The sequence below is a fragment of the Taudactylus pleione genome, unplaced genomic scaffold (genome assembly GCF_031769625.1).
Source record: "Taudactylus pleione unplaced genomic scaffold, aTauple2 ptg001691l, whole genome shotgun sequence".
Taxonomy (NCBI): domain Eukaryota; kingdom Metazoa; phylum Chordata; class Amphibia; order Anura; family Myobatrachidae; genus Taudactylus; species Taudactylus pleione.
This window is the reverse complement of record NW_028286088.1, coordinates 659,327-687,168: the sequence shown is the minus strand read 5'-3', so window position 1 is coordinate 687,168 and position 27,842 is coordinate 659,327. Positions and strand designations below refer to the sequence as shown.

The 27,842-nt window shown below is 52.7% G+C and overlaps 1 protein-coding gene across 1 annotated transcript in view; it reads left to right on the top strand.

Annotated features, from left to right (window-relative positions):
• The window catches only part of GIPR (gastric inhibitory polypeptide receptor), a 322,107-nt gene that overhangs the window by 276,016 nt on the left and 18,249 nt on the right, over positions 1 to 27,842 (top strand). Inside the window, exon 5 of the mRNA XM_088464575.1 lies at positions 24,615 to 24,718. Within this exon, the coding sequence (XP_088320701.1) occupies positions 24,615 to 24,718 (104 nt within the window). The remainder of the gene's footprint in view (positions 1 to 24,614; positions 24,719 to 27,842) is intronic.

Here is a 27,842-nt window from a genome sequence, read left to right as displayed (position 1 = left end):
GCTGGAGAGGGAGCGTAGATAGGGATCGTAGATAACTATACACCTGGCTGGAGAGGGAGCGTAGATAACTATACTCCTGGCTAGAGAGGGAGCGTAGATAACTATACGTCTGGCTGGAGAGGGAGCATAGGTAACTATACTCATGGCTGGAGAGGGAGCGTAGATAACTATACACCTGGCTGGAGAGGGAGCGTAGATAAATATACCCCTGGCTAGAGAGGGAGCGTAGATAACTATACCCCTGGCTAGAGAGGGAGCGTAGATAACTATACGCCTGGCTGGAGAGGGAGCGTAGATAACTATACGCCTGGATGGAGAGGGAGCGTAGATAATTATACGCCTGACTGGAGAGGGAGCGTAGATAGCTATACATTTGGCTGGAGAGGGAGCGTAGATAACTATACGCCTGGCTGGAGAGGGAGCGTAGATAACTATACTCCTGGCTGGAGAGGGAGCGTGGATAACTATACGCCTGGCTTGAGAGGGAGCGTAGATAACTATACGCCTGGCTGGAGAGGGAGTGTAGATAACTATATGCCTGACTGGAGAGGGAGCGTAGATAGCTATACATTTGGCTGGAGAGGGAACATAGGTAACTATACGCCTGGCTGGAGAGGGAGCGTAGATAACTATACTTCTGGCTGGAGAGGGAGCGTAGATAGCTATACACCTGGCTGGAGAGGGAGCGTAGATAACTATACGCCTGGCAGGAGAGGGAGCGTAGATAATTATACCCATGGCTGGAGAGGAAACGTAGATAACTATACGCCTGGCTGGAGAGGGAGCGTAGATAACTATACGCCTGGCTGGAGAGGGAGCATAGATAACTATACGCCTGGATGGAGAGGGAGCGTAGATAACTATACGCCTGGCTGGAGAGGGAGCGTTGCTAACTCTACGATTGGCTGGAGAGGGAGCGTAGATAACTATAAGCCTGGCTTGAGAGGGAACGTAGATAACTATACGCCTGGCTGGAGAGGGAGCGTAGATAACTATACCCCTGGCTGGAGAGGGAGCGTAGATAACTATACGCCTGGCTGGAGAGGGAGCGTAGATAACTATACGCCTGGCTGGAGAGGGAGCTTAGGTAACTATACCCCTGGCTGGAGAGGGAGCGTAGGTAACTATACACCAGGCTGGAGAGGGAGCGTAGGTAACTATACTCCTGGCTGGAGAGGGAGCGTAGATAACTGTACCCCTGGCTGGAGAGGGAGCGTAGATAACTATACGCCTTTCTGGAGAGGGAGCATAGATAACTATATGCCTGGCTGGAGAGGGAGCGTAGATAACTATACGCCTGGCTGGAGAGGGAGCGTAGATAACTATACGCCTGGCTGGAGAGGGAGCATAGATAACTATACGCCTGGCTGGAGAAGGAGCGTAGATAACTATACTCCTGGCTGGAGAGGGAGCATAGATAACTATACCCCTGGCTGGAGAGGGAGCGTAGATAACTATACGCCTGGCTGGAGAGGGAGCGTAGGTAACTATACTCCTGGCTGGAGAGGGAGCGTAGGTAACTATAAGCCTGGCTGGAGAGGGAGCGTAGGTAACTAAACCCCTGGCTGGAGAGGGAGCATAGGTAACTAAACCCCTGGCTGGAGAGGTAGCTTAGATAACTATACGCCTGGCTGGAGAGGGAGCGTAGATAACTATACGCCTGGCTGGAGAGGGAGCGTAGATAACTGTTCCCCTGGCTGGAGAGGGAGCGTAGATAACTATACGCCTGGCTGGAGAGGGAGCATAGATAACTATAAGCCTGGATGGAGAGGGAGCGTAGATAACTATACGCCTGGCTGGAGAGGGAGCGTTGCTAACTCTACGATTGGCTGGAGAGGGAGCGTAGATAACTATAAGCCTGGCTTGAGAGGGAACGTAGATAACTATACGCCTGGCTGGAGAGGGAGCGTAGATAACTATACCCCTGGCTGGAGAGGGAGCGTAGATAACTATACGCCTGGCTGGAGAGGGAGCGTAGATAACTATATGCCTGGCTGGAGAGGGAGCTTAGGTAACTATACCCCTGGCTGGAGAGGGAGCGTAGGTAACTATACACCAGGCTGGAGAGGGAGCGTAGGTAACTATACTCCTGGCTGGAGAGGGAGCGTAGATAACTGTACCCCTGGCTGGAGAGGGAGCGTAGATAACTATACGCCTTTCTGGAGAGGGAGCATAGATAACTATACGCCTGGCTGGAGAGGGAGCGTAGATAACTATACGCCTGGCTGGAGAGGGAGCGTAGATAACTATACGCCTGGCTGGAGAGGGAGCATAGATAACTATACGCCTGGCTGGAGAAGGAGCGTAGATAACTATACTCCTGGCTGGAGAGGGAGCGTAGATAACTATACCCCTGGCTGGAGAGGGAGCGTAGATAACTATACGCCTGGCTGGAGAGGGAGCGTAGATAACTATACCCCTGGCTGGAGAGTGAGCGTAGATAACTATACGCCTGGCTGGAGAGGGAACGTAGATAACTATACGCCTGGCTGGAGAGGGAGCGTAGATAACTATACCCCTGGCTGGAGAGGGAGCGTAGATAACTATACGCCTGGCTGGAGAGGGAGCGTAAGATAACTATACGCCTGGCTGGAGAGGGAGCTTAGGTAACTATACCCCTGGCTGGAGAGGGAGCGTAGGTAACTATACACCAGGCTGGAGAGGGAGCGTAGGTAACTATACGGCTGGCTGGAGAGGGAGCGTAGATAACTATACTCCTGGCTGTAGAGGCAGCTTAGGTAACTATACCCCTGGCTGGAGAGGGAGCGTAGATAACTATACACCTGGCTGGAGAGGGAGCGTAGGTAACTATACGCCTGGCTGGAGAGGGAGCGTAGATAACTATACGCCTGGCTGGAGAGGGAGCGTAGTTAACTATACGCCTGGCTGGAGAGGGAGCGTAGATAACTATTCTCCTGGCTGGAGAGGGAGCGTAGATAACTATACACCTGGCTGGAGAGGGAGCGTAGATAACTATACGCCTGGCTGGAGATGGAGCGTAGATAACTATACGCCTGGCTGGAGTGGGAGCGTAGATAACTGTACGCCTGGCTGGAGAGGGAGCGTAGATAACTGTACGCCTGGCTGGAGAGGGAGCGTAGATAACTGTACTCATGGCTGTAGAGGGAACGTAGGTAACTATACGCCTGGCTGGAGAGGGAGCGTAGGTAACTATACGTCTGGCTGGAGAGGGAACGTAGGTAACTATACTCCTGGCTGGAGAGGGAGCGTAGGTAACTATACGCCTGGCTGGAGAGGGAGCGTAGGTAACTATATGCCTGGCTGGAGAGGGAGCGTAGGTAACTATACGCCTGGCTGAAGAGGGAGCGTAGATAACTATACGCATGGCTGGAGAGGGAGCGTAGGTAACTATATGCCTGGCTGGAGACGGAGTGTAGGTAACTATACGCCTGGCTGGAGAGGGAACGTAGGTAACTATACGCCTGGCTGGAGAGGGAGCGTAGATAACTATACGCCTGGCTGGAGAGGGAGCGTAGATAACTATACCCCTGGCTGGAGAGGGAGCGTAGATAACTATACGCCTGGCTGGAGAGGGAGCGTAGATAACTATACGCCTGGCTGGAGAGGGAGCGAAGGTAACTATACTCCTGGCTGGAGAAGGAGCGTAGGTAATTATACGCCTGGCTGGAGAGGGAGCGTAGATAACTATACGCCTGGCTGGAGAGGGAGCGTAGGTAACTATACTCCTCGCTGGAGAGGGAGCGTAGGTAACTATACGCCTGGCTGCAGAAGGAGCGTAGGTAACTATACGCCTGGCTGGAGAGGGAGCGTAGGTAACTATACTCCAGGCTGGAGAGGGAGCGTAGGTAACTATAAGCCTGGCTGGAGAGGGAGCGTAGGTAACTAAATCCCTGGCTGGAGAGGGAGCGTAGGTAACTAAACCCCTGGCTGGAGAGGGAGCTTAGATAACTATACGCCTGGCTGGAGAGGGAGCGTAGATAACTATACGCCTGGCTGGAGAGGGAGCATAGATAACTGTTCCCCTGGCTGGAGAGGGAGCGTAGATAACTATACGCCTGGCTGGAGAAGGAGCGTAGATAACTATACGCCTGGATGGAGAGGGAGCGTAGATAACTATACGCCTGGCTGGAGAGGGAGCGTAGCTAACTCTACGATTGGCTGGAGAGGGAGCGTAGATAACTATAAGCCTGGCTTGAGAGGGAACGTAGATAACTATAAGCCTGGCTGGAGAGGGAGCGTAGATAACTATACCCCTGGCTGGAGAGGGAGCGTAGGTAACAATACCCCTGGCTGGAGAGGGAGCGTAGGTAACTATACACCAGGCTGGAGAGGGAGCGTAGGTAACTATACACCTGGCTGGAGAGGGAGCGTAGTTAACTATACGCCTGGCTGGAGAGGGAGCGTAGATAACTATTCTCCTGGCTGGAGAGTGAGCGTAGATAACTATACGCCTGGCTGGAGAGGGAACGTAGATAACTATACCCCTGGCTGGAGAGGGAGCGTAGATAAGTATACCCCTGGCTGGAGAGGGAGCGTAGAGGGAGCGTAGATAACTAGACTCCTGGCTGGAGAGGGAGCGTAGGTAACAATACGGCTGGCTGGAGAGGGAGCGTAGATAACTATACTCCTGGCTGTAGAGGCAGCTTAGGTAACTATACCCCTGGCTGGAGAGGGAGCGTAGATAACTATACACCTGGCTGGAGAGGGAGCATAGGTAACTATACGCCTGGCTGGAGAGGGAGCGTAGATAACTATACGCCTGGCTGGAGAGGGAGCGTAGATAACTATATGCCTGGCTGGAGAGGGAGCTTAGGTAACTATACCCCTGGCTGGAGAGGGAGCGTAGGTAACTATACACCAGGCTGGAGAGGGAGCGTAGGTAACTATACACCTGGCTGGAGAGGGAGCGTAGTTAACTATACGCCTGGCTGGAGAGGGAGCGTAGATAACTATTCTCCTGGCTGGAGAGTGAGCGTAGATAACTATACGCCTGGCTGGAGAGGGAACGTAGATAACTATACCCCTGGCTGGAGAGGGAGCGTAGATAAGTATACCCCTGGCTGGAGAGGGAGCGTAGAGGGAGCGTAGATAACTAGACTCCTGGCTGGAGAGGGAGCGTAGGTAACAATACGGCTGGCTGGAGAGGGAGCGTAGATAACTATACTCCTGGCTGTAGAGGCAGCTTAGGTAACTATACCCCTGGCTGGAGAGGGAGCGTAGATAACTATACACCTGGCTGGAGAGGGAGCATAGGTAACTATACGCCTGGCTGGAGAGGGAGCGTAGATAACTATACGCCTGGCTGGAGAGGGAGCGTAGATAACTATACGCCTGGCTGGAGAGGGAGCGTAGATAACTATAATCCTGGCTGGAGAGGGAGCGTAGATAACTATACCCCTGGCTGGAGAGGGAGCGTAGATAACTATACGCCTGGCTGGAGAGGGAGCGTAGATAACTATACGCCTGGCTGGAGAGGGAGCGTAGATAACTATTCTCCTGGCTGGAGAGGGAGCGTAGATAACTATACACCTGGCTGGAGAGGGAGCGTAGATAACTATACGCCTGGCTGGAGATGGAGCGTAGATAACTATACGCCTGGCTGGAGAGGGAGCGTAGATAACTGTACGCCTGGCTGGAGAGGGAGCGTAGATAACTATACGCCTGGCTGGAGAGGGAGCGTAGATAACTATACTCCTGGCTGGAGAGGGAACGTAGGTAACTATACGCCTGGCTGGAGAGGAAGCGTAGGTAACTATCCGTCTGGGTGGAGAGGGAACGTAGGTAACTATACTCCTGGCTGGAGAGGGAGCGTAGGTAACTATACGCCTGGCTGGAGAGGGAGCGTAGGTAACTATATGCCTGGCTGGAGAGGGAGCGTAGGTAACTATACGCCTGGCTGAAGAGGGAGCGTAGATAACTATGTGCATGGCTGGAGAGGGAGCGTAGGTAACTATATGCCTGGCTGGAGAGGGAGTGTAGGTAACTATACGCCTGGCTGGAGAGGGAACGTAGGTAACTATACGCCTGGCTGGAGAGGGAGCGTAGGTAACTATACGCCTGGCTGGAGAGGGAGCGTAGATAACTATACCCCTGGCTGGAGAGGGAGCGTAGATAACTATACGCCTGGCTGGAGAGGGAGCGTAGATAACTATACGCCTGGCTGGAGAGGGAGCGAAGGTAACTATACTCCTGGCTGGAGAAGGAGCGTAGGTAACTATACGCCTGGCTGGAGAGGGAGCGTAGATAACTATACGCCTGGCTGGAGAGGGAGCGTAGGTAACTATACGCCTCGCTGGAGAGGGAGCGTAGGTAACTATACGCCTGGCTGCAGAAGGAGCGTAGGTAACTATACGCCTGGCTGGAGAGGGAGCGTAGGTAACTATACTCCAGGCTGGAGAGGGAGCGTAGGTAACTATAAGCCTGGCTGGAGAGGGAGCGTAGGTAACTAAACCCCTGGCTGGAGAGGGAGCGTAGGTAACTAAACCCCTGGCTGGAGAGGGAGCTTAGATAACTATACGCCTGGCTGGAGAGGGAGCGTAGATAACTATACGCCTGGCTGGAGAGGGAGCGTAGATAACTGTTCCCCTGGCTGGAGAGGGAGCGTAGATAACTATACGCCTGGCTGGAGAGGGAGCGTAGATAACTATACGCCTGGATGGAGAGGGAGCGTAGATAACTATACGCCTGGCTGGAGAGGGAGCGTAGCTAACTCTACGATTGGCTGGAGAGGGAGCGTAGATAACTATAAGCCTGGCTTGAGAGGGAACGTAGATAACTATAAGCCTGGCTGGAGAGGGAGCGTAGATAACTATACCCCTGGCTGTAGAGGGAGCGTAGATAACTATACGCCTGGCTGGAGAGGGAGCGTAGATAACTATATGCCTGGCTGGAGAGGGAGCTTAGGTAACTATACCCCTGGCTGGAGAGGGAGCGTAGGTAACTATACACCAGGCTGGAGAGGGAGCGTAGGTAACTATACACCTGGCTGGAGAGGGAGCGTAGATAACTGTACCCCTGGCTGGAGAGGGAGCGTAGATAACTATACGCCTGGCTGGAGAGGGAGCGTAGAGAACTATACGCCTGGCTGGAGAGGGAGCGAAGGTAACTACACTCCTGGCTGGAGAAGGAGCGTAGGTAACTATACGCCTGGCTGGAGAGGGAGCGTAGATAACTATACGCCTGGCTGGAGAGGGAGCGTAGGTAACTATACTCCTCGCTGGAGAGGGAGCGTAGGTAACTATACGCCTGGCTGGAGAAGAAGCGTAGGTAACTATACGCCTGGCTGGAGAGGGAGCGTAGGTAACTATACTCCAGGCCGGAGAGGGAGCGTAGGTAACTATAAGCCTGGCTGGAGAGGGAGCGTAGGTAACTAAACCCCTGGCTGGAGAGGAAGCGTAGGTAACTAAACCCCTGGCTGGAGAGGGAGCTTAGATAACTATACGCCTGGCTGGAGAGGTAGCGTAGATAACTATACAACTGGCTGGAGAGGGAGCGTAGATAACTGTTCCCCTGGCTGGAGAGGGAGCGTAGATAACTATACGCCTGGCTGGAGAGGGAGCGTAGATAACTATACGCCTGGATGGAGAGGGAGCATAGATAACTATACGCCTGGCTGGAGAGGGAGCGTAGCTAATTCTCCGATTGGCTGGAGAGGGAGCGTAGATAACTATAAGCCTGGCTTGAGAGGGAACGTAGATAACTATACCCCTGGCTGGAGAGGGAGCGTAGATAACTATACCCCTGGCTGGAGAGGGAGCGTAGATAACTATACGCCTGGCTGGAGAGGGAGCGTAGATAACTATACGCCTGGCTGGAGAGGGAGCTTAGGTAACTATACCCCTGGCTGGAGAGGGAGCGTAGGTAACTATACACCAGGCTGGAGAGGGAGCGTAGGTAACTATACACCTGGCTGGAGAGGGAGCGTAGATAACGGTACCCCTGGCTGGAGAGGGAGCGTAGATAACTATACACCTTTCTGGAGAGGGAGCATAGATAACTATACGCCTGGCTGGAGAGGGAGCGTAGATAACTATACACCTGGCTGGAGAGGGAGAGTAGATAACTATACGCCTGGCAGGAGAGGGAGCGTAGATAACTATACGCCTGGCTGGAGAGGGAGCGTAGATAACTATACGCCTGGCTGGAGAGGGAGCGAAGGTAACTATACTCCTGGCTGGAGAAGGAGGGTAGGTAACTATACGCCTGGCTGGAGAGGGAGCGTAGATAACTATACGCCTGGCTGGAGAGGGAGCGTAGTTAACTATACTCCTCGCTGGAGAGGGAGCGTAGGTAACTGTACGCCTGGCTGCAGAAGGAGCGTAGGTAACTATACGCCTGGCTGGAGAGGGAGCGTAGGTAACTATACTCCTGGCTGGAGAGGGAGCGTAGGTAACTATAAGCCTGGCTGGAGAGGGAGCGTAGGTAACTAAACTCCTGGCTGGAGAGGGAGCATAGGTAACTAAACCCCTGGCTGGAGAGGGAGCTTAGATAACTATACGCCTGGCTGGAGAGGGAGCGTAGATAACTATACGCCTGGCTGGAGAGGGAGCATAGATAACTGTTCCCCTGGCTGGAGAGGGAGCGTAGATAACTATACGCCTGGCTGGAGAGGGAGCATAGATAACTATACGCCTGGATGGAGAGGGAGCGTAGATAACTATACGCCTGGCTGGAGAGGGAGCGTTGCTAACTCTACGATTGGCTGGAGAGGGAGCGTAGATAACTATAAGCCTGGCTTGAGAGGGAACGTAGATAACTATACGCCTGGCTGGAGAGGGAGCGTAGATAACTATACCCCTGGCTGGAGAGGGAGCGTAGATAACTATACGCCTGGCTGGAGAGGGAGCGTAGATAACTATACGCCTGGCTGGAGAGGGAGCTTAGGTAACTATACCCCTGGCTGGAGAGGGAGCGTAGGTAACTATACACCAGGCTGGAGAGGGAGCGTAGGTAACTATACTCCTGGCTGGAGAGGGAGCGTAGATAACTGTACCCCTGGCTGGAGAGGGAGCGTAGATAACTATACTCCTGGCTGGAGAGGGAGCGTAGGTAACTATACGCCTGGCTGGAGAGGGAGCGTAGGTAACTATATGCCTGGCTGGAGAGGGAGCGTAGATAACTATACGCCTGGCTGGAGAGGGAGCGTAGATAACTATATGCCTGGCTGGAGAGGGAGCTTAGGTAACTATACCCCTGGCTGGAGAGGGAGCGTAGGTAACTATACACCAGGCTGGAGAGGGAGCGTAGGTAACTATACTCCTGGCTGGAGAGGGAGCGTAGATAACTGTACCCCTGGCTGGAGAGGGAGCGTAGATAACTATACTCCTGGCTGGAGAGGGAGCGTAGGTAACTATACGCCTGGCTGGAGAGGGAGCGTAGGTAACTATATGCCTGGCTGGAGAGGGAGCGTAGGTAACTATACGCCTGGCTGAAGAGGGAGCGTAGATAACTATACGCATGGCTGGAGAGGGAGCGTAGGTAACTATATGCCTGGCTGGAGACGGAGTGTAGGTAACTATACGCCTGGCTGGAGAGGGAACGTAGGTAACTATACGCCTGGCTGGAGAGGGAGCGTAGATAACTATACGCCTGGCTGGAGAGGGAGCGTAGATAACTATACCCCTGGCTGGAGAGGGAGCGTAGATAACTATACGCCTGGCTGGAGAGGGAGCGTAGATAACTATACGCCTGGCTGGAGAGGGAGCGAAGGTAACTATACTCCTGGCTGGAGAAGGAGCGTAGGTAATTATACGCCTGGCTGGAGAGGGAGCGTAGATAACTATACGCCTGGCTGGAGAGGGAGCGTAGGTAACTATACTCCTCGCTGGAGAGGGAGCGTAGGTAACTATACGCCTGGCTGCAGAAGGAGCGTAGGTAACTATACGCCTGGCTGGAGAGGGAGCGTAGGTAACTATACTCCAGGCTGGAGAGGGAGCGTAGGTAACTATAAGCCTGGCTGGAGAGGGAGCGTAGGTAACTAAATCCCTGGCTGGAGAGGGAGCGTAGGTAACTAAACCCCTGGCTGGAGAGGGAGCTTAGATAACTATACGCCTGGCTGGAGAGGGAGCGTAGATAACTATACGCCTGGCTGGAGAGGGAGCATAGATAACTGTTCCCCTGGCTGGAGAGGGAGCGTAGATAACTATACGCCTGGCTGGAGAAGGAGCGTAGATAACTATACGCCTGGATGGAGAGGGAGCGTAGATAACTATACGCCTGGCTGGAGAGGGAGCGTAGCTAACTCTACGATTGGCTGGAGAGGGAGCGTAGATAACTATAAGCCTGGCTTGAGAGGGAACGTAGATAACTATAAGCCTGGCTGGAGAGGGAGCGTAGATAACTACACCCCTGGCTGGAGAGGGAGCGTAGATAACAATTATACGCCTGGCTGGAGAGGGAGCATAGATAACTATATGCCTGGCTGGAGAGGGAGCTTAGGTAACTATACCCCTGGCTGGAGAGGGAGCGTAGGTAACTATACACCAGGCTGGAGAGGGAGCGTAGGTAACTATACACCTGGCTGGAGAGGGAGCGTAGTTAACTATACGCCTGGCTGGAGAGGGAGCGTAGATAACTATTCTCCTGGCTGGAGAGTGAGCGTAGATAACTATACGCCTGGCTGGAGAGGGAACGTAGATAACTATACCCCTGGCTGGAGAGGGAGCGTAGATAAGTATACCCCTGGCTGGAGAGGGAGCGTAGAGGGAGCGTAGATAACTAGACTCCTGGCTGGAGAGGGAGCGTAGGTAACAATACGGCTGGCTGGAGAGGGAGCGTAGATAACTATACTCCTGGCTGTAGAGGCAGCTTAGGTAACTATACCCCTGGCTGGAGAGGGAGCGTAGATAACTATACACCTGGCTGGAGAGGGAGCATAGGTAACTATACGCCTGGCTGGAGAGGGAGCGTAGATAACTATACGCCTGGCTGGAGAGGGAGCGTAGATAACTATACGCCTGGCTGGAGAGGGAGCGTAGATAACTATAATCCTGGCTGGAGAGGGAGCGTAGATAACTATACCCCTGGCTGGAGAGGGAGCGTAGATAACTATACGCCTGGCTGGAGAGGGAGCGTAGATAACTATACGCCTGGCTGGAGAGGGAGCGTAGATAACTATTCTCCTGGCTGGAGAGGGAGCGTAGATAACTATACACCTGGCTGGAGAGGGAGCGTAGATAACTATACGCCTGGCTGGAGATGGAGCGTAGATAACTATACGCCTGGCTGGAGAGGGAGCGTAGATAACTGTACGCCTGGCTGGAGAGGGAGCGTAGATAACTATACGCCTGGCTGGAGAGGGAGCGTAGATAACTATACTCCTGGCTGGAGAGGGAACGTAGGTAACTATACGCCTGGCTGGAGAGGGAGCGTAGGTAACTATCCGTCTGGGTGGAGAGGGAACGTAGGTAACTATACTCCTGGCTGGAGAGGGAGCGTAGGTAACTATACGCCTGGCTGGAGAGGGAGCGTAGGTAACTATATGCCTGGCTGGAGAGGGAGCGTAGGTAACTATACGCCTGGCTGAATAGGGAGCGTAGATAACTATGCGCATGGCTGGAGAGGGAGCGTAGGTAACTATATGCCTGGCTGGAGAGGGAGTGTAGGTAACTATACGCCTGGCTGGAGAGGGAACGTAGGTAACTATACGCCTGGCTGGAGAGGGAGCGTAGGTAACTATACGCCTGGCTGGAGAGGGAGCGTAGATAACTATACCCCTGGCTGGAGAGGGAGCGTAGATAACTATACGCCTGGCTGGAGAGGGAGCGTAGATAACTATACGCCTGGCTGGAGAGGGAGCGAAGGTAACTATACTCCTGGCTGGAGAAGGAGCGTAGGTAACTATACGCCTGGCTGGAGAGGGAGCGTAGATAACTATACGCCTGGCTGGAGAGGGAGCGTAGGTAACTATACTCCTCGCTGGAGAGGGAGCGTAGGTAACTATACGCCTGGCTGCAGAAGGAGCGTAGGTAACTATACGCCTGGCTGGAGAGGGAGCGTAGGTAACTATACTCCAGGCTGGAGAGGGAGCGTAGGTAACTATAAGCCTGGCTGGAGAGGGAGCGTAGGTAACTAAACCCCTGGCTGGAGAGGGAGCGTAGGTAACTAAACCCCTGGCTGGAGAGGGAGCTTAGATAACTATACGCCTGGCTGGAGAGGGAGCGTAGATAACTATATGCCTGGCTGGAGAGGGAGCGAAGATAACTGTTCCCCTGGCTGGAGAGGGAGCGTAGATAACTATACGCCTGGCTGGAGAGGGAGCGTAGATAACTATACGCCTGGATGGAGAGGGAGCGTAGATAACTATACGCCTGGCTGGAGAGGGAGCGTAGCTAACTCTACGATTGGCTGGAGAGGGAGCGTAGATAACTATAAGCCTGGCTTGAGAGGGAACGTAGATAACTATAAGCCTGGCTGGAGAGGGAGCGTAGATAACTATACCCCTGGCTGTAGAGGGAGCGTAGATAACTATACGCCTGGCTGGAGAGGGAGCGTAGATAACTATATGCCTGGCTGGAGAGGGAGCTTAGGTAACTATACCCCTGGCTGGAGAGGGAGCGTAGGTAACTATACACCAGGCTGGAGAGGGAGCGTAGGTAACTATACACCTGGCTGGAGAGGGAGCGTAGATAACTGTACCCCTGGCTGGAGAGGGAGCGTAGATAACTATACGCCTTTCTGGAGAGGGAGCATAGATAACTATACGCCTGGCTGGAGAGGGAGCGTAGATAACTATACACCTGGCTGGAGAGGGAGCGTAGATAACTATACGCCTGGCTGGAGAGGGAGCGTAGATAACTATACGCCTGGCTGGAGAGGGAGCGAAGATAACTATACTCCTGGCTGGAGAGGGAGCGTAGATAACTATACCCCTGGCTGGAGAGGGAGCGTAGATAACTATACCCCTGGCTGGAGAGTGAGCGTAGATAACTATACGCCTGGCTGGAGAGGGAACGTAGATAACTATACCCCTGGCTGGAGAGGGAGCGTAGATAAGTATACCCCTGGCTGGAGAGGGAGCGTAGAGGGAGCGTAGATAACTAGACTCCTGGCTGGAGAGGGAGCGTAGGTAACTATACGCCTGGCTGGAGAGGGAACATAGGTAACTATACGCCTGGCTGGAGAGGGAGCGTAGATAACTATACGCCTGGCTGGAGAGGGAGCGTAGGTAACTATACGCCTGGCTGGAGAGGGAACATAGGTAACTATATGCCTGGCTGGAGAGGGAGCGTAGATAACTAGACTCCTGGCTGGAGAGGGAGCGTAGGTAACTATACGCCTGGCTGGAGAGGAAACATAGGTAACTATACGCCTGGCTGGAGAGGGAGCGTAGATAACTATACGCCTGGCTGGAGAGGGAGCGTAGATAACTGTACGCCTGGCTGGAGAGGGAGCGTAGATAAATATACTCCTGGCAGGAGAGGGAGCGTAGGTAACTATATGCCTGGCTGGAGAGGGAGCATCGATAACTATACTCTTGGCTGGAGAGGGAGCGTAGATAACTATACTCCTGGCTGGAGAGGGAGCGTAGGTAACTATACCCCTGGCTGGAGAGGTAGCGTAGATAACTATACCCCTGGCTGGAGAGGGAGCGTAGATAACTATACTCCTGGCTGGAGAGGGAACGTAGGTAACTATATTCCTGGCTGGAGAGGGAGCGTAGGTAACTATACGCCTGGCTGGAGAGGGAGCGTAGATAACTATACTCCTGGCTGGAGAGGGAGCGTAGAAAACTATACTCCTGGATGGAGAGGGAGCGTCGGTAACTATATGCCTGGCTGGAGAGGGAGCGTAGGTAACTATACTCCTGGCTGGAGAAGGAGCGTAGGTAACTATACGCCTGGCTGGAGAGGGAGCGTAGATAACTATACGCCTGGCTGGAGAGGGAGCGTAGGTAACTATACTCCTCGCTGGAGAGGGAGCGTAGGTAACTATACGCCTGGCTGCAGAAGGAGCGTAGGTAACTATACGCCTGGCTGGAGAGGGAGCGTAGATAACTGTACGCCTGGCTGGAGAGGGAGCGTAGATAACTATACGCCTGGCTGGAGAGGGAGCGTAGATAACTATACTCCTGGCTGGAGAGGGAACGTAGGTAACTATACGCCTGGCTGGAGAGGGAGCGTAGGTAACTATACGTCTGGGTGGAGAGGGAACGTAGGTAACTATACTCCTGGCTGGAGAGGGAGCGTAGGTAACTATACGCCTGGCTGGAGAGGGAGCGTAGGTAACTATATGCCTGGCTGGAGAGGGAGCGTAGGTAACTATACGCCTGGCTGAAGAGGGAGCGTAGATAACTATGCGCATGGCTGGAGAGGGAGCGTAGGTAACTATATGCCTGGCTGGAGAGGGAGTGTAGGTAACTATACGCCTGGCTGGATAGGGAACGTAGGTAACTATACGCCTGGCTGGAGAGGGAGCGTAGGTAACTATACGCCTGGCTGGAGAGGGGGCGTAGATAACTATACCCCTGGCTGGAGAGGGAGCGTAGATAACTATACGCCTGGCTGGAGAGGGAGCGTAGATAACTATACGCCTGGATGGAGAGGGAGCGTAGATAACTATACGCCTGGCTGGAGAGGGAGCGTAGCTAACTCTACGATTGGCTGGAGAGGGAGCATAGATAACTATAAGCCTGGCTTGAGAGGGAACGTAGATAACTATAAGCCTGGCTGGAGAGGGAGCGTAGATAACTATACCCCTGGCTGTAGAGGGAGCGTAGATAACTATACGCCTGGCTGGAGAGGGAGCGTAGATAACTATATGCCTGGCTGGAGAGGGAGCTTAGGTAACTATACCCCTGGCTGGAGAGGGAGCGTAGGTAACTATACACCAGGCTGGAGAGGGAGCATAGGTAACTATACACCTGGCTGGAGAGGGAGCGTAGATAACTGTACCCCTGGCTGGAGAGGGAGCGTAGATAACTATACGCCTTTTTGGAGAGGGAGCATAGATAACTATACGCCTGGCTGGAGAGGGAGCGTAGATAACTATACACCTGGCTGGAGAGGGAGCGTAGATAACTATACGCCTGGCTGGAGAGGGAGCGTAGATAACTATACGCCTGGCTGGAGAGGGAGCGAAGATAACTATACTCCTGGCTGGAGAGGGAGCGTAGATAACTATACCCCTGGCTGGAGAGGGAGCGTAGATAACTATACCCCTGGCTGGAGAGTGAGCGTAGATAACTATACGCCTGGCTGGAGAGGGAACGTAGATAACTATACCCCTGGCTGGAGAGGGAGCGTAGATAAGTATACCCCTGGCTGGAGAGGGAGCGTAGAGGGAGCGTAGATAACTAGACTCCTGGCTGGAGAGGGAGCGTAGGTAACTATACGCCTGGCTGGAGAGGGAACATAGGTAACTATACGCCTGGCTGGAGAGGGAGCGTAGATAACTATACGCCTGGCTGGAGAGGGAGCGTAGGTAACTATACGCCTGGCTGGAGAGGTTACATAGGTAACTATACGCCTGGCTGGAGAGGGAGCGTAGATAACTAGACTCCTGGCTGGAGAGGGAGCGTAGGTAACTATACGCCTGGCTGGAGAGGGAACATAGGTAACTATACGCCTGGCTGGAGAGGGAGCGTAGATAACTATACGCCTGGCTGGAGAGGGAGCGTAGATAACTGTACGCCTGGCTGGAGAGGGAGCGTAGATAAATATACTCCTGGCAGGAGAGGGAGCGTAGGTAACTATAAGCCTGGCTGGAGAGGGAGCATCGATAACTATACTCCTGGCTGGAGAGGGAGCGTAGATAACTATACTCCTGGCTGGAGAGGGAGCGTAGGTAACTATACCCCTGGCTGGAGAGGGAGCGTAGATAACTATACCCCTGGCTGGAGAGGGAGCGTAGATAACTATACTCCTGGCTGGAGAGGGAACGTAGGTAACTATATTCCTGGCTGGAGAGGGAGCGTAGGTAACTATACGCCTGGCTGGAGAGGGAGCGTAGATAACTATACTCCTGGCTGGAGAGGGAGCGTAGGTAACTATACTCCTGGATGGAGAGGGAGCGTCGGTAACTATATGCCTGGCTGGAGAGGGAGCGTAGGTAACTATACTCCTGGCTGGAGAAGGAGCGTAGGTAACTATACGCCTGGCTGGAGAGGGAGCGTAGATAACTATACGCCTGGCTGGAGAGGGAGCGTAGGTAACTATACTCCTCGCTGGAGAGGGAGCGTAGGTAACTATACGCCTGGCTGCAGAAGGAGCGTAGGTAACTATACGCCTGGCTGGAGAGGGAGCGTAGGTAACTATACTCCAGGCTGGAGAGAGAGCGTAGGTAACTATAAGCCTGGCTGGAGAGGGAGCGTAGGTAACTAAACCCCTGGCTGGAGAGGGAGCGTAGGTATCTAAACCCCTGGCTGGAGAGGGAGCTTAGATAACTATACGCCTGGCTGGAGAGGGAGTGTAGATAACTATACGCCTGGCTGGAGAGGGAGCATAGATAACTGTTCCCCTGGCTGGAGAGGGAGCGTAGATAACTATACGCCTGGCTGGAGAGGGAGCGTAGATAACTATACGCCTGGATGGAGAGGGAGCGTAGATAACTATACACCTGGCTGGAGAGGGAGCGTAGCTAACTCTACGATTGGCTGGAGAGGGAGCGTAGATAACTATAAGCCTGGCTTGAGAGGGAACGTAGATAACTATACGCCTGGCTGGAGAGGGAGCGTAGATAACTATACGCCTGGCTGGAGAGGGAGCTTAGGTAACTATACCCCTGGCTGGAGAGGGAGCGTAGGTAATTATACACCAGGCTGGAGAGGGAGCGTAGGTAACTATACACCTGGCTGGAGAGGGAGCGTAGATAACTGTACCCCTGGCTGGAGAGGGAGCGTAGATAACTATACGCCTTTCTGGAGAGGGAGCATAGATAACTATACGCCTGGCTGGAGAGGGAGCGTAGATAGCTATACACCTGGCTGGAGAGGGAGCGTAGATAACTATACGCCTGGCTGGAGAGGGAGCGTAGATAACTATACGCCTGGCTGGAGAAGGAGTGTAGATAACTATACCCCTGGCTGGAGAGGGAGCGTAGATAACTATACGCCTGGCTGGAGAGGGAGCGTAGATAACTATACCCCTGGCTGAAGAGTGAGCGTAGATAACTATACGCCTGGCTGGAGAGGGAACGTAGATAACTATACCCCTGGCTGGAGAGGGAGCGTAGATAAGTATACCCCTGGCTGGAGAGGGAGCGTAGAGGGAGCGTAGATAACTAGACTCCTGGCTGGAGAGGGAGCGTAGGTAACTATACGGCTGGCTGGAGAGGGAGCGTAGATAACTATACTCCTGGCTGTAGAGGCAGCTTAGGTAACTATACCCCTGGCTGGAGAGGGAGCGTAGATAACTATACACCTGGCTGGAGAGGGAGCGAAGGTAACTATACGCCTGGCTGGAGAGGGAGCGTAGATAACTATACGCCTGGCTGGAGAGGGAGCGTAGATAACTATACGCCTGGCTGGAGAGGGAGCGTAGATAACTATAATCCTGGCTGGAGAGGGAGCGTAGATAACTATACCCCTGGCTGGAGAAGGAGCGTAGATAACTATACGCCTGGCTGGAGAGGGAGCGTAGTTAACTATACGCCTGGCTGGAGAGGGAGCGTAGATAACTATACTCCTGGCTGGAGAGGGAGCGTAGATAACTATACACCTGGCTGGAGAGGGAGCGTAGATAACTATACGCCTGGCTGGAGATGGAGCGTAGATAACTATACGCCTGGCTGGAGAGGGAGCGTAGATAACTGTACGCCTGGCTGGAGAGGGAGTGTAGATAACTATACGCCTGGCTGGAGAGGGAGCGTAGATAACTATACTCCTGGCTGGAGAGGGAACGTAGGTAACTATACGCCTGGCTGGAGAGGGAGCGTAGGTAACTATACGTCTGGCTGGAGAGGGAACGTAGGTAACTATACTCCTGGCTGGAGAGGGAGTGTAGGTAACTATACGCCTGGCTGGAGAGGGAGCGTAGGTAACTATATGCCTGGCTGGAGAGGGAGCGTAGGTAACTATACGCCTGGCTGAAGAGGGAGCGTAGATAACTATACGCATGGCTGGAGAGGGAGCGTAGGTAACTATACGCCTGGCTGGAGAGGGAGTGTAGGTAACTATACGCCTGGCTGGAGAGTGAACATAGGTAACTATACGCCTGGCTGGAGAGGGAGCGTAGATAACTATACGCCTGGCTGGAGAGGGAGCGTAGATAACTATACCCCTGGCTGGAGAGGGAGCGTAGATAACTATACGCCTGGCTGGAGAGGGAGCGTAGATAACTATACGCCTGGCTGGAGAGGGAGCGAAGGTAACTATACTCCTGGCTGGAGAAGGAGCGTAGGTAACTATACGCCTGGCTGGAGAGGGAACGTAGATAACTATACGCCTGGCTGGAGAGGGAGCGTAGGTAACTATACTCCTCGCTGGAGAGGGAGCGTAGGTAACTATACGCCTGGCTGCAGAAGGAGCGTAGGTAACTATACGCCTGGCTGGAGAGGGAGCGTAGGTAACTATACTCCAGGCTGGAGAGGGAGCGTAGGTAACTATAAGCCTGGCTGGAGAGGGAGCGTAGGTAACTAAACCCCTGGCTGGAGAGGGAGCTTAGATAACTATACGCCTGGCTGGAGAGGGAGCGTAGATAACTATACGCCTGGCTGGAGAGGGAGCGTAGATAACTTCCCCTGGCTGGAGAGGGAGTGTAGATAACTATACGCCTGGCTGGAGAGGGAGCGTAGATAACTATACGCCTGGATGGAGAGGGAGCGTAGATAACTATATGCCTGGCTGGAGAGGGAGCGTAGCTAACTCTACGATTGGCTGGAGAGGGAGCGTAGATAACTATAAGCCTGGCTTGAGAGGGAGCGTAGATAACTATACGCCTGGCTGGAGAGGGAGCGTAGATAACTATACCCCTGGCTGGAGAGGGAGCGTAGATAACTATACGCCTGGCTGGAGAGGGAGCGTAGATAACTATATGCCTGGCTGGAGAGGGAGCTTAGGTAACTATACCCCTGGCTGGAGAGGGAGCGTAGGTAACTATACACCAGGCTGGAGAGGGAGCGTAGGTAACTATACACCTGGCTGGAGAGGGAGCGTAGATAACTGTACCCCTGGCTGGAGAGGGAGCGTAGATAACTATACGCCTTTCTGGAGAGGGAGCGTAGATAACTATACGCCTGGCTGGAGAGGGAGCGTAGATAACTATACACCTGGCTGGAGAGGGAGCGTAGATAACTATACGCCTGGCTGGAGAGGGAGCGTAGGTAACTATACGCCTGGCTGGAGAGGGAGCGTAGGTAACAATACGTCTGGCTGGAGAGGGAACGTAGGTAACTATACTCCTGGCTGGAGAGGGAGCGTAGGTATCTAAACCCCTGGCTGGAGAGGGAGCGTAGGTATCTAAACCACTGGCTGGAGAGGGAGCTTAGATAACTATACGCCTGGCTGGAGAGGGAGTGTAGATAACTATACGCCTGGCTGGAGAGGGAGTGTAGATAACTATACACCTGGCTGGAGAGGGAGCATAGATAACTGTTCCCCTGGCTGGAGAGGGAGCGTAGATAACTATACGCCTGGCTGGAGAGGGAGCGTAGATAACTATACGCCTGGATGGAGAGGGAGCGTAGATAACTATACGCCTGGCTGGAGAGGGAGCGTAGCTAACTCTACGATTGGCTGGAGAGGGAGCGTAGATAACTATAAGCCTGGCTTGAGAGGGAACGTAGATAACTATACGCCTGGCTGGAGAGGGAGCGTAGATAACTATACGCCTGGCTGGAGAGGGAGCTTAGGTAACTATACCGCTGGCTGGAGAGGGAGCGTAGGTAACTATACACCAAGCTGGAGAGGGAGCGTAGGTAACTATACACCTGGCTGGAGAGGGAGCGAAGATAACTGTACCCCTGGCTGGAGAGGGAGCGTAGATAACTATACGCCTTTCTGGAGAGGGAGCATAGATAACTATACGCCTGGCTGGAGAGGGAGCGTAGATAACTATACACCTGGCTGGAGAGGGAGCGTAGATAACTATACGCCTGGCTGGAGAGGGAGCGTAGATAACTATACGCCTGGCTGGAGAAGGAGTGTAGATAACTATACTCCTGGCTGGAGAGGGAGCATAGATAACTATACCCCTGGCTGGAGAGGGAGCGTAGATAACTATACGCCTGGCTGGAGAGGGAGCGTAGATAACTATACCCCTGGCTGGAGAGTGAGCGTAGATAACTATACGCCTGGCTGGAGAGGGAACGTAGATAACTATACCCCTGGCTGGAGAGGGAGCGTAGATAAGTATACCCCTGGCTGGAGAGGGAGCGTAGAGGGAGCGTAGATAACTAGACTCCTGGCTGGAGAGGGAGCGTAGGTAACTATACGTCTGGCTGGAGAGGGAGCGTAGATAACTATACTCCTGGCTGTAGAGGCAGCTTAGGTAACTATACCCCTGTCTGGAGAGGGAGCGTAGATAACTATACACCTGGCTGGAGAGGGAGCGAAGGTAACTATACGCCTGGCTGGAGAGGGAGCGTAGATAACTATACGCCTGGCTGGAGAGGGAGCGTAGATAACTATACGCCTGGCTGGAGAGGGAGCGTAGATAACTATAATCCTGGCTGGAGAGCTAGCGTAGATAACTATACCCCTGGCTGGAGAGGGAGCGTAGATAACTATACGCCTGGCTGGAGAGGGAGCGTAGTTAACTATACACCTGGCTGGAGAGGGAGCGTAGATAACTATACTCCTGGCTGGAGAGGGAGCGTAGATAACTATACACCTGGCTGGAGAGGGAGCGTAGATAACTATACACCTGGCTGGAGATGGAGCGTAGATAACTATACGCCTGGCTGGAGAGGGAGCGTAGATAACTGTACGCCTGGCTGGAGAGGGAGTGTAGATAACTATACGCCTGGCTGGAGAGGGAGCGTAGATAACTATACTCCTGGCTGGAGAGGGAATGTAGGTAACTATACGCCTGGCTGGAGAGGGAGCGTAGGTAACTATACGTCTGGCTGGAGAGGGAACGTAGGTAACTATACTCCTGGCTGGAGAGGGAGCGTAGGTAACTATACGCCTGGCTGGAGAGGGAGCGTAGGTAACTATACGCCTGGCTGGAGAGGGAGCGTAGGTAACTATACGCCTGGCTGAAGAGGGAGCGTAGATAACTATACGCATGGCTGGAGAGGGAGCGTAGGTAACTATACGCCTGGCTGGAGAGGGAGTGTAGGTAACTATACGCCTGGCTGGAGAGGGAACATAGGTAACTATACGCCTGGCTGGAGAGGGAGCGTAGATAACTATATGCCTGGCTGGAGAGGGAGCGTAGATAACTATACCCCTGGCTGGAGAGGGAGCGTAGATAATTATACGCCTGGCTGGAGAGGGAGCGTAGATAACTATACGCCTGTCTGGAGAGGGAGCGAAGGTAACTATACTCCTGGCTGGAGAAGGAGCATAGGTAACTATACGCCTGGCTGGAGAGGGAGCGTAGATAACTATACGCCTGGCTGGAGAGGGAGCGTAGGTAACTATACTCCTCGCTGGAGAGGGAGCATAGGTAACTATACGCCTGGCTGCAGAAGGAGCGTAGGTAACTATACGCCTGGCTGGAGAGGGAGCGTAGGTAACTATACTCCAGGCTGGAGAGGGAGCGTAGGTAACTATAAGCCTAGCTGGAGAGGGAGCGTAGGTAACTAAACCCCTGGCTGGAGAGGGAGCGTAGGTAACTAAACCCCTGGCTGGAGAGGGAGCTTAGATAACTATACGCCTGGCTGGAGAGGGAGCGTAGATAACTATACGCCTGGCTGGAGAGGGAGCGTAGATAACTTCCCCTGGCTGGAGAGGGAGCGTAGATAACTATACGCCTGGCTGGAGAGGGAGCGTAGATAACTATACGCCTGGATGGAGAGGGAGCGTAGATAACTATACACCTGGCTGGAGAGGGAGCGTAGCTAACTCTACGATTGGCTGGAGAGGGAGCGTAGATAACTATAAGCCTGGCTTGAGAGGGAACGTAGATAACTATACGCCTGGCTGGAGAGGGAGCGTAGATAACTATACCCCTGGCTGGAGAGGGAGCGTAGATACCTATACGCCTGGCTGGAGAGGGAGCGTAGATAACTATATGCCTGGCTGGAGAGGGAGCTTAGGTAACTATACCCCTGGCTGGAGAGGGAGCGTAGGTAACTATACACCAGGCTGTAGAGGGAGCGTAGGTAACTATACACCTGGCTGGAGAGGGAGCGTAGATAACTGTACCCCTGGCTGGAGAGGGAGCGTAGATAACTATACGCCTTTCTGGAGAGGGAGCATAGATAACTATACACCTGGCTGGAGAGGGAGCGTAGATAACTATACACCTGGCTGGAGAGGGAGCGTAGATAACTATACGCCTGGCTGGAGAGGGAGCGTAGATAACTATACGCCTGGCTGGAGAGGGAGCGTAGATAAATATACTCCTGGCTGGAGAGGGAGCGTAGATAACTATACCCCTGGCTGGAGAGGGAGCGTAGATAACTATACGCCTGGCTGGAGAGGGAGCGTAGATAACTATACCCCTGGCTGGAGAGTGAGCGTAGATAACTATACGCCTGGCTGGAGAGGGAACGTAGATAACTATACCCCTGGCTGGAGAGGGAGCGTAGATAAGTATACCCCTGGCTGGAGAGGGAGCGTAGAGAGAGCGTAGATAACTAGACTCCTGGCTGGAGAGGGAGCGTAGGTAACTATACGGCTGGCTGGAGAGGGAGCGTAGATAACTATACTCCTGGCTGTAGAGGCAGCTTAGGTAACTATACCCCTGGCTGGAGAGGGAGCGTAGATAACTATACACCTGGCTGGAGAGGGAGCGTAGGTAACTATATGCCTGGCTGGAGAGGGAGCGTAGATAACTATACGCCTGGCTGGAGAGGGAGCGTAGATAACTATACGCCTGGCTGGAGAGGGAGCGTAGATAACTATAATCCTGGCTGGATAGGGAGCGTAGATAACTATACCCCTGGCTGGAGAGCGAGCGTAGATAACTATACGCCTGGCTGGAGAGGGAGCGTAGTTAACTATACGCCTGGCTGGAGAGGGAGCGTAGATAACTATACTCCTGGCTGGAGAGGGAGCGTAGATAACTATACACCTGGCTGGAGAGGGAGCGTAGATAACTATACGCCTGGCTGGAGATGGAGCGTAGATAACTATACGCCTGGCTGGAGAGGGAGCGTAGATAACTGTATGCCTGGCTGGAGAGGGAGCGTAGATAACTATACGCCTGGCTGGAGAGGGAGCGTAGATAACTATACTCCTGGCTGGAGAGGGAACGTAGGTAACTATACGCCTGGCTGGAGAGGGAGCGTAGGTAACTATACGTCTGGCTGGAGAGGGAACGTAGGTAACTATACTCCTGGCTGGAGAGGGAGCGTAGGTAACTATACGCCTGGCTGGAGAGGGAGCGTAGGTAACTATATGCCTGGCTGGAGAGGGAGCGTAGGTAACTATACGCCTGGCTGAAGAGGGAGCGTAGATAACTATACGCATGGCTGGAGAGGGAGCGTAGGTAACTATACGCCTGGCTGGAGAGGGAGTGTAGGTAACTATATGCCTGGCTGGAGAGGGAACATAGGTAACTCTACGCCTGGCTGGAGAGGGAGCGTAGATAACTATATGCCTGGCTGGAGAGGGAGCGTAGATAACTATACACCTGGCTGGAGAGGGAGCGTAGATAACTATACGCCTGGCTGGAGAGGGAGCGTAGATAAATATACTCCTGGCAGGAGAGGGAGCGTAGGTAACTATACGCCTGGCTGGAGAGGGAGCGTCGATAACTATACTCCTGGCTGGAGAGGGAGCGTAGATAACTATACTCCTGGCTGGAGAGGGAGTGTAGATAACTATACCCCTGGCTGGAGAGGGAGCGTAGATAACTATACGCCTGGCTGGAGAGGGAGCGTAGATAACTATACTCCTGGCTGGAGAGGGAGCGTAGATAACTATACGCCTGGCTGGAGAGGGAGCGTAGATAACTATACTCCTGGCTGGAGAGGGAGCGTAGGTAACTATACGCCTGGCTGGAGAGGGAGCGTAGATAACTATACTCCTGGCTGGAGAGGGAGCGTAGATAACTATACCCCTGGCTGGAGAGGGAGCGGAGGTAACTATACGCCTGGCTGGAGAGGGAGTGTAGATAACTATACGCCTGGCTGGAGAGGGAGCGTTAATAACTATACGCCTGGCTGGAGAGGGAGCGTTGATAACTATACGCCTGGCTGGAGAGGGAGCGTAGATAACTATATATAACCCTGGCTAGTGAGGGAGCGTAGGTAACTATTCGCCTGGCTGGTAAGGAGATAGTCCAGGTAATATCTCTGTAGGATACATAGATAATGGAAGAGCCTAAAGAGAAGGGAACAGTCATAAGATTGGGATAACTTTGCTTGTTTCTGGAACCCCTTTTTTTATGGGAGACCAACTAATTTTAATATAATTATATTTGAAAATATTACTTCGGGATGCACAGCTCCATTTTCTGACAAAGTGAATATAGAAGTTCATTTTTCCATGTTTTCACTGTTTTACCATTTGTATAGGAAACGTGCAGCATTTTATTGTAAGTACATTAGGCGGTGCGGTAACGAGTTACGCTTTGTTCCGGCAGAGTCAGGCCTGGATCCTGTCACAGCTACGGGTGATGTACAGCGTGGGATATGGCGTTTCACTGGCTGCGCTCGTTGTGGCGCTGTGTATCCTCACGCAGCTAAGGTCTGTTCCTTCACCTCATGTACTAAGGTTTAAATTACCATATTGAATGATTTATAGCATTTGTGACACAGTCAGATTAGGGGTCCCTCTCCTGGGTAGAGGTCTCCTTCCTTACCCACACACAGCAGCTGGGAAGCAGCACACCAGTCTGGATGCGAGTACAAGCTGGTCGGCGCCAGTCTTTATTGTACAATGTAAGAAATAACATTAAGAAAACATAAACGTAAATCCTAGCCCTGTCGGGGCACTAACTTCACAGGTGGTTCCCTCACTACCAGAACCTGGCAGGGCCTAATGCCCTCACCAGCAACAAAACACTCACAGTTAGGTTTTCAAGTGTCTCTGAGCAAACTCCCTGCCTGCTCTCCCAGGTGAGACACTCAGCCCTCAACACACTAGGCTTATATTGGCCACTCTCAGGTGGGAACCCTAACAAGCCTGTTACCAGGCTGCGAGAACCAAAACCTGGAGTGGCCATGGGTGGAGCCCTCCCTCTCCTCTCACCCACAACCCCCAGGTCCCAAACCGGCTTTTCAAAAAGCCGAGACTCAAGCCTGCTACACTGCAGACTTTCTCCTGGAGGTTTAAAACACATAAGACAGGAATCTGGGACAAATGTACCTGCCACAGACCACTTTACCAGTGATCCTATCACATATCCCCCCACTTTGTTTCGAACTGTGGGGCGGAACAACTGAAGCCCCCAAACAATGAACGTGTGACAACGCGTCAGCATTGGCCAGCTGGCTTCCTGGCCTGTGTTCCACTGAAAATTTAAAAGTTTGGAACGCCAAGAACCATCTTGTAATTCTCGCATTACTGTCCTTATTTTCAGACATCCACTTCAGAGGGGCATGGTCAGTGATCAATTTAAACTTTCTTCCGACCAAGTAGTACCTGAGAGCCTCTAACGCTCACTTTATGGCCAACGCCTCCTTCTCCACTGTGGCATAGTTTCTCTCATGTACATTCAACTTTCTGCTTAGATAGAAAATAGGGTGTTCCTCACCCTCCTTGTTCTGGGACAGGACCGCTCCTATACCTACTTCTGATGCATCGGTTTGTACTATGAATTCCCTGTCAAAATTAGGAGTCATCAGGACTGGTTGGGAACACAACGTTACTTTCAACTCCTGAAAAGCTTTTTCTGTCTCAGGACTCCATTCCACCATGACTTTTTGTTTGCCTTTGGTCAGGTCAGTCAGCGGGACTGCCATGGTGGCAAAGTTGGGTATAAACCTCCTGTAGTACCCCGTAATTCCCAAGAAGGCTCTCACCTGCTTCTTATTCAGAGGCCGTGGCCAGTTTTGTATGGCATCAACCTTATTGAGCTGAGGCTTTATCAGGCCTCTGCCAATGGTGTATCCCAGATATTTTACTTCCTCCATGCCTAGACAACACTTTTTTGGGTTGGCTGTCAAACCTGCCTTATAGATGGAGTCCAACACTGCTTGTACCCAGGGTAAGTGAGACTGCCAATCAGGACTATGAATGACCACGTTATCCAGATAAGCAGCCGCATACCGTCTATGGGGCCTTAGAATCCTGTCCATCATTCTTTGGAAGGTAGCAGGTGCCCCATGTAGCCCGAAGGGCAACATCTTGTACTGAAACAAGCCCTCTGGCGCTGAAAAAGCTGTCTTTTGTTTAGCGCTCTCGGTTAACGGTACTTGCCAATACCCTTTGGTTAGGTCAAGAGTGGTTAAATACCTTGCCGTCCCTAGTCTCTCAATCAGTTCATCCACTCTTGGCATCGGGTAGGCATCGAATTTTGAAACACTGTTCAACTTTCGGAAGTCATTGCAGAAACGCACACTCCCGTCGGGCTTTGGAATCAACACAATGGGACTTGACCATTCACTATGTGATTCTTCAATAACCCCTAACTCTAGCATATTTTTAATTTCTTTCGACACCGACTCTCTTTGTGCTTCTGGTAACCTATAGGGCTTTAGATTAACTATAACCCCTGGGTCAGTTAGTATCTCCTTAGGTATACCCAGCCTGCTAAAGACATGAACTAGCTCTCTGGCAATGGTCTTGGTTGATGTATTGCGCAACGGGATCGCTTCCGGGTACCTGGTAGCGTAATCCATTATGACCAGAATATACTGGTGTCCCCTGGCAGACTTCATTAAGGGTCCAACCAAATCCATCGCTATTCTTTCAAATGGCACCTCTATAATAGGCAATGGAACTAGTGGACCCTTAAAATGTGGCCTGGGAGCATGATACTGACACTCAGGGCAGGATGCGCAAAAGTCAGATACCTCTTTATGAAGCCCGGGCCAGAAAAACCTCTGCATTATTCGCTCAGTGGTTTTCTCTACCCCTAGATGGCCTGCCATTATATGACCATGGGCCAAATCCAACACTGTTCTTCTGTAGGCTTTGGGAACTATTAGTTGTTCCACAACATCTTCCCCCTTCTTAGTCACCTGATATAACAAATCCTGACACATTGCCATGTGGGGATAGGACAAAGGACTATCGGGGTCTATGGGTTTACCATCAACTACTTTTACATTCTCCCTGGCTTTTACCAAAGTAGGGTCATTCAACTGCTCCACGGCAAAGACCTCTCTTCTGACCTCTAAATCAGGCAGACGATCAACTGGCCCAACAACACTTCCCACCTCAATGGGAGGCACATCAGTTGGCGGGCCACCATCACGCTCCGCATTCTCTAGTTCGCCAATCATAGTAGAAAAAGGGAATAACTCTGACTCAGAAGAAACTCCCTCCTCCACTACATCAACAACCTTCTCAAATGGATCGGGGTTGTTCACCTCTGGAACAAAACGGCATTCCCACAACTTCCAGAAGTGAGCAAAGTCTCTCCCCAATATTGCATTGTACATCAGACCATGCACCAAACCCACAGAAACTATAGCAGAACCACATGGTGTCTCGATGTTCACCTCGGCAGTAACATAATATTGAGTATCCCCATGTATGCAGGTCACACCAACAGTTTTCCCCTTACGCCTCAATGGGTTCACCAGCTCAGCTTTTATAAGTGTCACCAAGCTACCAGAGTCTAACAGTGCCTCTACTCGGTTGCCATCTACAGTGAGTACACACATGTGCTTATCAGTCTCAGCCTGCCGGTCAGCCGTACAGG